Source organism: Apaloderma vittatum, unplaced genomic scaffold (assembly GCF_000703405.1).
Source record: "Apaloderma vittatum isolate BGI_N311 unplaced genomic scaffold, ASM70340v1 scaffold19981, whole genome shotgun sequence".
In the NCBI taxonomy this organism is placed as follows: domain Eukaryota; kingdom Metazoa; phylum Chordata; class Aves; order Trogoniformes; family Trogonidae; genus Apaloderma; species Apaloderma vittatum.
In genome coordinates, this window is record NW_009697629.1 from 12,222 (window position 1) to 22,651 (window position 10,430).

The window sequence follows — 10,430 nt, forward strand, 5'->3', positions numbered from 1 at the left end:
ATGCCTCCTGATCCCTTGATGCTCCGAACAATGAAACAGCTCTCAGGTTTGTCAAAGGAGAGAGAGTGCTGGAGCAGGAATTGCTCTGACTTGGCCATAGATGGTCTCCGGCAGGAGGGAGGAAAGGGAAAACCATCGCGGCATTTCTGAGGATTTGATGTTACGCGGTGCTGAGGGCTGTGCTCAGCCTAACAAAGGGTTTTACACTGCATTCCACAAAAATATTTTTTGTTGGCTTGAAATGCTCACGCACTCTATTTCTTTTTCATTTATGTCCTAATGCGTTTGGGATTTTTTCAAGACTGGTAGAAATACGTGCCCCTGAGATCCATCTTCATTAAGGTATATATTTCCAGGTAACTACTTCTGCTGGAATAGAATTTGGTTCTCTTTACAAGCGTGTTCATTTGGTTGGAAACAATAAAACAGAGCAGTGAGTATGTCGCAGCTAAAATGTGTCTGACTAGGAGCCCGGCTCCCCCTGAGCGTGACAAAGTGAGCGACTGGTTCTTTGGGACCCTTTTGAAAATAGCGAGCTAAAGCAAGAAGGGGCTCTGCAGCCAACTAGATGCAGACCAATACTTGCATGTATTTATTTTTAAGTGAGGATTCACAGGTCATGTGAGTGACATTGGTTTCTGAAGGGACTTGGTCCATCCTATTCTTTCTTATAGCATCATATAGGTGCTGGAAGCTGGCTGCCCGTTCCCACGGGTCTTGCTCAGGCAGGTCTGGCACCTGTCCCTGTGCAGTGTTGTCAGGCCATGGGGGTGACCAAGGCTGTCACTTCGGGTCTCAGCTCCATGCAGATGACTGGTGAGTTGGCCCTGTAGCTTCAGCCAGGTTACACCAAAGGTGGGAACAAGGGGCTTCAGGGCACTCATGGCATCAGAGGGGGCTGGAACAGGGCCCTGGGTCTGGTCTGGGTCACTGGGAGCCGGGAGAAGGCACACTGTGACAATGAGGTCTCCACAAGTCACCCAGGAGGCTGGTGGCTTGGTCTGCATAAAATGGAGATGCCAAGTGGTCTCAGCTGAAAGCCCAAGATGAAGACGGCGGTGGGAATCCTGTCCAGGTCATTCAGCTCGGTCCCCGCCTGAAAAGGACAGGGAAAAGCCTCTTGGCAGCCTGGAGATGGGGGAGACCTCAATGCACTGCTAACATCCTGACTCTTAAAAAAATAAAAAGAGATGTATTTAATGCAACCTGTAGGCTGCATGCTGCTTTGATGACAGAGACCAGATGTTTTTGATGGCTGGTTAGATCGCACAGGTATTAATAATTGGGTTTGTTAGGAGCTTTTTCACCAGAATGGTTTTACGGTCGCAGTAGGGCAGCGATGACAACGGATGTGAAAAGCCCTTCACAGGCATCAGGACATCTCCCGTCTGGATGGGATGGGATGTGAATGGTGCAGCGATGTCTCTGTTCGGAGCCCTTCAGAGCAGGGTCTCTTGACTGTTGAACAATGCTTGGTGAAGAGGAGCTGGGTTTATAAATAATGCATTTCCTTTGTCTTGCAGGAGTTCTGGAGGCAGAGGTACAATCAGATCAGCTGTGAACAGCTTACATAGCAAATCTAATAGGTTTGTAAATTAGATTTTGTGTTCATTTGTTTTTGCTGTAAGGCAGCTATTAATCTGCTTCTCCTCTTTGCTGGATAGTGCTGTTCTTATTTAGCAAATGTATCTGTTTCTTTTCACTTCTGCTTTACATTTTCTTAATCGTTTCTCCCCCTCCTTCCCCCAGCTCAGCGCAATAATCATTTGCAAATAACCAAAGATCTGCAAGTTGCAGTGATTGAGAGAATGAGAAAGAGAGAGTTACTTATTGTGAAAATAAGTCAGTGATAGAGTTGCCATTTTTGTAGTTTTACTGTGTGCTCTTAGAAGAGATACCACTGTCTTTGACATCACAACTTCATTCGGTTTTATCGTAATGCTTTTCAGTAATGTCGCTCATTGCAGAGTCATTTTGTGGCATCGCAGCTTCATTCAGTGTCTCTCTGTGTTATTTTACAATGATTTCATGTGAGCCCAGCATTGCCAAGTGCCACGCTTGGAAAGCTTAGTGACACCCTGCAAGAAAGAAGGAGTGATACCATTTTGTGATGATGTCACCACCCGTGATCAAAAGGCAGAAAATGGGCAAAACGAAAGAAATCATAGTTATTCCCAAGATGTCTTTACCCTGTTTGCTTTATGATTTTTGACACCTTGTAAGCAAGCTTCACAAGACACAAGGTGATGTGGCAAGACGCAAGATGCAGACAAATCCAACAGCCTCGACTGGCAGCCTCTGGAGAGGTACTGTACAAACACACACAAGGACTCTGGCAGCCAGCATTTATAAACACATTTCCTTGCCTTTCTCAAACTCTACATAGTGTGAGCCACAGCGTATCCTCGGGAGCTCCTTCCCTGGGCTGGAGATACGCTCCCGGGAGCTGGATGAGCCTGGGCCGCCAGCTCTGCCCCGTCCTTCGCTCTTCTGCCTCCTTGGGGTTTACATGCTTTTTATAAATATATTTATTTACAAACCATTTCCTAGCTGGAAAAAAAAAGCCCTTTGCACTGAAGAGGGAGATTCCCTTTAGCTGATAGCGCGTGGTTTGGCTGTGTATTTTTCAGAGCGCTCTGAAGTGTGAAGGTTTTTTCGGGGCTGCAGATACACACGCAGCTTCTTGATGAGATGCTTGGGTATTCTCTTTGGAGGGCGGCTGGTTGGAATCAAATATTCAGGTGCTCCCTTAATTCGTGCCATTCTATGTCAATGGCACTGAAGTGCTGGGGCTGATTTGCTCCTCTGAGCAGGAATTAAAAGCTGGGGTCTCCTGGTGATCTTCTCCAAACTGCAGCATCTGGCTGTTGCCCATTCCCCTGCTCATTTCTGGGTCTGGAGCAGGTGATGCAGATGCTGAAATCCTCGTGCTCTCTGCTAACAGGGGAAAAGTTATCCGCGAGCCAGCCTCGGCCTCTTCAGTGCAGGATGCTCATCGCCCAGTCTCACAGGCAGCACCCAACTACTCAGCTAAATTAATTTCTCCTGTGGGTAGAGTGAAAATTTCACTTCTCTGACAAGGATTTTCACCCTTTCCAAGAGCTGGCTCCACTTTGGGGCGGTCATGTGCAACCATGAGGCCACAGGCCAGCAACCTGCGCTGCTCATGTAGGAAATGCTTTGGTAAATTTTGGAGGCTCCCCTAGGGATCTGAGAGGTGTCTTTTCTACAAGGGTCCATCTGCCAGCCTGTCTTCACAGAGCCTGCTTGTGGTTTTGTGTGTCTTACACTGGATGTGTAAGATTTTGTTTTTCTGTGGAGCTGTGCCTGTCTCTTAAGTCTGTGTTCATGTAAGCTAGCAGGTATTTAAGGATTTGTGTCTGTCTGCTTGAGTGTAGCAGGATACAAACAGGCTTTCAGTTCTTGTTTAGCTCATAACTACAATTCTGCTTTTCTGATGAAGTTTGAATTCCAGCAGCCAGAGCCGAAGACAGTGATTAGAAGTGTCATTGGGATGCTAACGGCTCCTGTCTCTCTGCCTGTCTTTCTTTTCTCTAGAGCTGAAGTAGTAATAAATGACTCTTCGTCTCCAGCTGTTGTTGACAGAAGTAATGAAAGCATTAAGCACAACATTAAACCAGCCTCATCCAAATGGAGACACAACCAGACACTCTCTTTGAAGATCAGGTACTGGTAATTACCTATAGGACAAGAGACAGATTTGGTCCTTTCCAGTGCAAGCTGGCAAATTGCCTCTGTATATCATCTAAAGAAGTCGAGGAAGAAATAAAAGGCTTATCTCCTGCTGAGCTAGGCTTCATATCTGTAAGCGATCGCTTGGAAATGAATTCCCGGCTGAACCAGCTGGCCTTGCAATGACAAAGCAAGGAGCACTTGAGCCCCGCTTTTCCAGGCAAAGTGGAATTACTGTGTGCTGGCAGTGGGTCATGGAGGGCAGAAGGAGACCCTCTTCCCTGGGTGAATGCAAGGGCCCTTGATAGTGGTGGGCTCAGCCCGCCCCAGGAAGGGATTGGTGGAGAAGGAGCAGGTGTTAAGTTGGAGATTAATGTTTGTAAGCTGTTCCTGGAGAGCATCAATCAGATGGACTGGCCACAGAGTGAGAGCAGCCAGGAGGCAAGAGCCCATCTTATGTATGGCCCGAGTTATCTCTGTACCTCACCTGATGGGGCTGTTTTCTTCCCTATCCTCAGGAAACAGATTCTGAAGTTCCTGGATGCGGAGAAGGACATTTCCGTGCTAAAGGGGACGCTGAAGCCGGGGGACATCATCCATTATGTCTTTGACAGGGACAGCACCATGAACGTCTCGCAGAACCTGTACGAGCTGCTGCCCCGCACCTCGCCCCTCAAGGGCAAGCAGTTCCCCACCTGCGCCATCGTGGGCAACTCAGGGGTCCTGCTCAGCAGTGGCTGCGGCCCCGAGATTGATGCGCACAGCTTCGTGATAAGGTGAGGGATTGCACCTTGCCACACAATGGGGCGGGGAGGGGGGACCTCGAGGGGTTTTGGAGCGGAGGGAAGGGGCTGGAGCTGTGATGTCGCGCTGCACAGCAGCTGAGCAGCCCCCTGCGCACACGTAGAGTTCACCAATGCGAATGTCCTGCTGCAAACTCTTCCACCCACCACCACGTGCTCCCCCAGTGTTCTTGCAAATGCACCCTCTGTCTTTTCATGGTGCTCCATTAACCCCCAGTACCCCAGTTCCCATGCACCTCCTCCTCCTTTCCCAGATGTTGGCTCTCTTGCAAACAAACCCTGTCATGGACTCTACCATGGACACAAGCTTGATTCTTCCCCAAATAACTTCTGCCCTCGAGCACCAGGTGCACCACACAATGCCCTGGCACCACACCTATGCACAGCCAGGTCTGAGGCTGCCCCGTGACTGCTCTGTCCCCAGCACTGATACACAGATACACTGGCCCAGGGACCTGCAGCAGCAGATCCTGACCCCCACTGGGACACACACCAAATCTGCTGCAGAAGATGCTCAAAGCAGAAAGGAGCACACCTGTCCTCCCACCCCTGACACCCATGTACATCTGGTAGCTGTGGGGCTGTAGGAGTCCAATGATGATTTATGTATGTGCAGACATTCGCTTTCTGGCAAGTCTATTACAAAGACAGCCCAATCCATCAGCGGCTCACAGAGGCGGTCCCTGGTGTGCCATGGGACCGAGGATAATGTCACCTCTGCCCCCTGCTCAAGCCTGGCTGCTCTACCTTGTCCAGCTGCTAGCAGCTCCGTCCTGTCTGCAGGGGACAAGTTGTTATCGGTCGCATCCTTAAGTGTAACCAGAGTGAGCAAAGGGAAACGTTGCTTATTGCAGTTCTGGCAAAGTTTAGTGAGGGGTTTTCATGTCAAGCAGCAAAAATTGCAGGAGGAAAGTGCTTCTGGGTTATAGGGATTGGGATTTTGAGTGACTTGTCTGCAGCCAGGTATGCCGGTGCCGGTCTGGCATGGACCTGCTCTTCCCACCGTAGGTTATTTGAGCCACCACTTGAATCTGCAGCTTCCTGGTGAAGGTTTGCTCTGTCCAGGCAGCCTTTTCAACAGGGCTGGCAGTGACCAGTGATGAGCTCTGTGTACAGGATACAACTTCGCTCTTCAGATCCAATATTTGTTTTCAGCAATTTTTATGCCTGTGACTAGTGGATTTTCTTTACACCATTCCCTTAGTTTCCCCATCTGTAAAGTAGGGAAAATAGTAGTAATGGCTGATTATCAAGGCATATGGTTAGGGTGCAATTCCTGCTCGTTATATACTGTAACTTCACTGTACAACGCCCCAGGAGAACACACAGTGCACTAACATGTGGGTACCCTCTGGTTTTCATCACGCCAGGGAAACATCTCTCCACATCACCCCATCAGCTGATCCTTGGTGTCATTTACCCAGGACCAGGCGCACGGCAAGGCCAGGTCCCTCCTCAATGAGCTGTAAGAAACCACCGTACAACAAGGGTGATTGTTTTGGCAGTTTAGCCCTCAGCCCTCATCCCTTGACAGGACGTTGTGGCCCAGGAGATCCCAGGGGAGGGTGTGTGCCCATATCCACGTGCACAGCCTGAGAGGAGGCACCAGTTTTACTACAGAAGGAGGTGGATTTTGAAGGTCACAGCCTCCAGACAGCCAAACCTTGTGAAGATCATGTCCTGCCAGGCACTGCCCACTTGCTGTCATTATTGCCGATGGTGCCACTGGGTCTGCTGTTAGCAGAGACTCAAAAGGAAGGAAAAAGGGACTTGAGATAATACCACCCCAGTGGAGCTAGAATTAAGAGGCAAATACTTCCCTTGTGTGGGAAAGGCTGTTTCATTTGAAATCTGCCATCGCAGCAAAGACGGGAGGTTTGTTGCTGCATGTTATTTTTGAACTGTGCTAGAAAAGATACCGATTCCTGCAAACCCACCCACCAGACACTGAAATTATGTCTGTTATTAGCATTGCTCCAGAGGAATATGCACATAGATACTGGCGTGTTGAGGATTGAAGACCTTATACTAGGATATTAGGGTATTAGGATAGCTTATCGTTACCAGGTCAGAGACTCTCTGACTTATTGCAGAGCCTTTCTCCTCCTCCTCCCAAAAATGAGGGCAAATGGTCACTGGCCCCAGCTTTTTGGCATCAAACACCCCTCATGTTTGTCACTACCCCCTCTCACATCTGGTGTAAAGAGCTGTGGTTTTTCTCCTCGCAGGTGCAATCTGGCCCCGGTCCAGGAGTACTCGCAGGATGTGGGCATGAAGACAGACCTGGTGACTATGAACCCTTCGGTGATCCAACGAGCCTTCGAGGACCTGGTGAACGAGACGTGGAGGGAGAAGCTGCTCCAACGCCTCCACAGCCTCAACGGCAGCATCCTCTGGATCCCGGCGTTCATGGCAAAGGGGGGCAAGGAGCGAGTGGAGTGGGTGAACGAGCTCATCCTGAAGCATCACATCAATGTCAGGACTGCCTACCCCTCGCTGCGCCTGCTGCACGCTGTCCGAGGGTGAGAGCGTTTCTGGTGTGCTGGGAGCCAAGATTTCATGAGCTTCCTCAGCTGGAGAGCGATGGATGAGTTTGTGCTTGGAGGCAAGCGGTGCGAGCAGTTTCTTTCTGGAGATCATGAGGAGGAATGCATGGGTGGTGGCTAGTCCCTAAATGAGAAGTGGAGACCACCTCACGAGCAGGGGCTCCCCACTCTGCTCTTTGAGTGTGAGGGCTTTTAGCCATGCAATATAGGGAACCTAAGCTGAGTGTCACCATAACTCCCCAGGCTATTGTTAGGGAGAAATGTGTGGGTGCTGAGCTAGTGGTGAGGTTTGTCAACTTGTCCTCGAGGGACACATACAAGTCTTGCACAGCTCCTCGGGTCAGGGAGCTCATGGCAGCCTGGATGGGCTTGGTGGTGGCAGAGGTCCAAGGGCTCTTCATGAGTATTCTGTGTGATCCTGTAATGGTGCTAATTGCACTGCTCATCTTAAAGGACCAGCCAAGGCAATGTGGGAACTAGCATGGTCTGGTCCTGCTGATCAGAGAAATAGGGCCATGTGGTGGTGAATGGGCTTACTGGGAGGGGAGGAAGAAAGGAAGGGGGTTTTGTGTTCTCTCCTTGCAACTTCAGGTATGAGGGAGACACAGGTGTGGTGGGGATGGGGATGTTGTAAAAGAATGAGAGCCCCAGAGGTGAGACTTCTATGTAAATACATTGGAGATGAGGGCAGCTCTTGCTGTCTTGCTTTATCGCTCCAGGGAGAGTCATGATTCATTAGGTTTAGGGAGTCTAGGCAGGTGGTGGCTTACATTGGAGATGGCTTAGTGACTGTAATTGTCCTCTCTGATCCTGACTAGACCCAGTTGATCTCCCAGGATGAGAATTCACTCATGTAGCTGGTGCTCCTACCTCTAAGCCTCAGCGCTAATGTTTTCTGATCGCTTTGAGCGGTTCTTCCCCTGCACACCTCTGAGCTTTGACTCTTCTGGTCAGTTGGTCCATGCAGGATCTTGCTCTGCCCTGGCTCACATTGGGTTGTCAGTGCAGGGGGTGGGCACAGAACAGATTCTGGGGTCATTTCCTGCAGGATCGAGCCTAAGGGGGTGCTGCAGGGAGAGGAGTGTGGAGGGCAGCATGGGCACGCTGGAAGGCATAGAGGTTCTGGGGCCGTGGTGCATGTCAGGCAGCAATAACGGGTGAGAAGAACCACATCTGCTCCAAGTGCCTGAGTTTGAGGCTTCCCTGGGCTGGAGAGGCATCTCACAGAAAACAGAAAATGCTGGCTTTGAGGTAAAGAAAGGGAAGGAAATGATACCACAGCTCACAGAAATGGAGGAAGGGAACAGGAAAAAAACCCCACAACCCAAATTCTGAGCTATTTCTAGCTGTAATTGACTTACTTTCATCTGTCAAAATAGAATTAAGCTCCTGTAATAAGCCCTTTAAATCAACAGGCTGCTAATCCTGTGCTGGCAACCATTCCCAGTGCCAGAAACTTCCCGTAGGAAGCTTTGTGGAGGAATTGGCAAGGGCTGGGCATCACTTTCCCGTGGGAGAGGAGGAGGATGCCTTGATAAGCTCTGCTGCTGAGCTTGTCTTCCAACTCGTGGCACCTTCCTGGCTCTCCTGTGTTGCAGCCCTGTGGTCCAGCCAGGCTGGCTGGCACTCTGGTTGTCCCTGTGCATCTCCCACAGAGGAATGTTGGAGCCACCACCCATGGCTAAGTAGGTCCTGCTGTGGATGCCATCCACTTGCTGGAGGGGATGCAGGGATTTGGGGATTTTTGTTGTCCGTCAGTTCATGGAGTGATGCAATCCTCTCCTCGACGGCTTGGAGTAGTGGCTTCCTTTAGCGTGAGTTCATGTTCTTGTGGGTTTTAATGGGGACCATGGATTCAGGCTTCTGAAAACCTCCTGGGGCTCAGAGGATTGCAACCAGTCAGACCAGCAAGTGAGCGAAGTGGCTGCTGTTGGTGTGTCTCGGGGATGGAGATGATACCAGCACGTGGTCGAACACTGGCTGATGCTCATGACAGGCTGTGAGTACCCTGTCTGAGCTACAGCCACGACCTCAGGCCTGTCCTTTGGGCTGCTCACCGTGCTGTGGGGCGATGGAGGAAGGTGGGTCGTGGCTGCACAGAGGCAGCACTAATTCAATTATATCTGCAGAAGCCAGTGCTAATCCTCGTCAGGGGAGCTGCTGCCTGACCTGCCCTCCTGCTCTCACACTTATCAGCAGGAGAACTGCCTACTAATTAACAATTAATATAGTTAAAACTGCAGCCCCCTCAGAAAGCCAGAACTGATGGGAGCACTTCAAGCCCTGGCCAAGGAGCAGAGGGACCACCCAGGACTGGGAGGCAAAGGGCTGTTCTGGGGGAAGGCTGGAGTCAACGTTAACCCTTCCCTTGGTGCAGCCTCCTCAGGTATGGACTTGAAGGGACTTGAGAGTGATTCAGGTGGTACTGAATGAACTCGCCACAGCTGAGGTTGTGTTGATGCTGTTGGTGCTACATAGGAAATCTTTTGGGTATTTATAGGTTATCTTGACCATCTGCTCAGGGTGATGAATATGATGTAGTTTGGGATGAAGAAGGAGTCTTTCCTCAGGTCAGACTGACCAGAATCACTAGGAGTTAACTTACTCATCTTCTGTGAAACTAATTCCTACAATCATCCTGTATTTTTGCTTATGAGCTCCATGCTGTTGCAGGGATATGGTCTCCAACAATTTCCTCTTGCCTCTCCAGCTTTCTCTGTGGAACATGCCAGCTTGTAGCATTACGCTTTTCTTTGACAGATCTGAGATTTGTGAAACAAATACATTTTGTGGCATGTAACATACAGCCGAGAATCGATAATCCACAAAACCCCACAGAATATCCCTCTAGGCTGCAGTGGGCTGCAGTTGCAGAGATGCCCTGTTTTCTCCTTTCCTGGATAAAGCTACCCTTTATAATCTATCCTAAGTTGATTTGGAAATCACAGAGAAATAGGGCACGTCTTTTAGCAAAGACACTCAAAATTTTTATATTTTTTTCCAAGGAATAGCATTTTCTGCAAAGGCTAATATCTCAGCCAACTTCAGTTCCGCTGTAAAAGCTTTGCCTTTTCTCTTCCTTCACTGCCAATGAAATACATTTGCGAGTTCTTGACTCCTCCTTGAACTGCAGTATTTACTGTCCTGCTTTGCTTTCCACCAGACCAGAACGCATTTCAGTGATAATTGAGCATTTTTTCCTATAATTTTCAGTGCATTTGGGGCATTTGTAGAGTTTGCGTTGCTGAGATAAGTAAAAAGCATTTGGTTTTGTTGTCCTTAACAGCATCAATTGAGACATCGCCTTCCTAGCTGTGAGGGTGCCTTAAATGTTTGCCAATAGCTTTTTTGTGTTGATGATTCTGGATAGTCTGTGCAGTAGGACGGA

The 10,430-nt window shown here is 49.4% G+C and overlaps 1 protein-coding gene across 1 annotated transcript in view; it reads left to right on the forward strand.

Annotated features, from left to right (window-relative positions):
* ST8SIA2 (ST8 alpha-N-acetyl-neuraminide alpha-2,8-sialyltransferase 2) overlaps positions 1-10,430 on the forward strand; it is a gene marked incomplete at its 5' end in the record, with an annotated part of 17,707 nt that overhangs the window by 825 nt on the left and 6,452 nt on the right. Inside the window, 4 exons of the mRNA XM_009877717.1 lie at positions 1,524-1,586; positions 3,559-3,687; positions 4,212-4,469; positions 6,725-7,018. Of these exons, the coding sequence (XP_009876019.1) occupies positions 1,524-1,586; positions 3,559-3,687; positions 4,212-4,469; positions 6,725-7,018 (744 nt within the window). The remainder of the gene's footprint in view (positions 1-1,523; positions 1,587-3,558; positions 3,688-4,211; positions 4,470-6,724; positions 7,019-10,430) is intronic.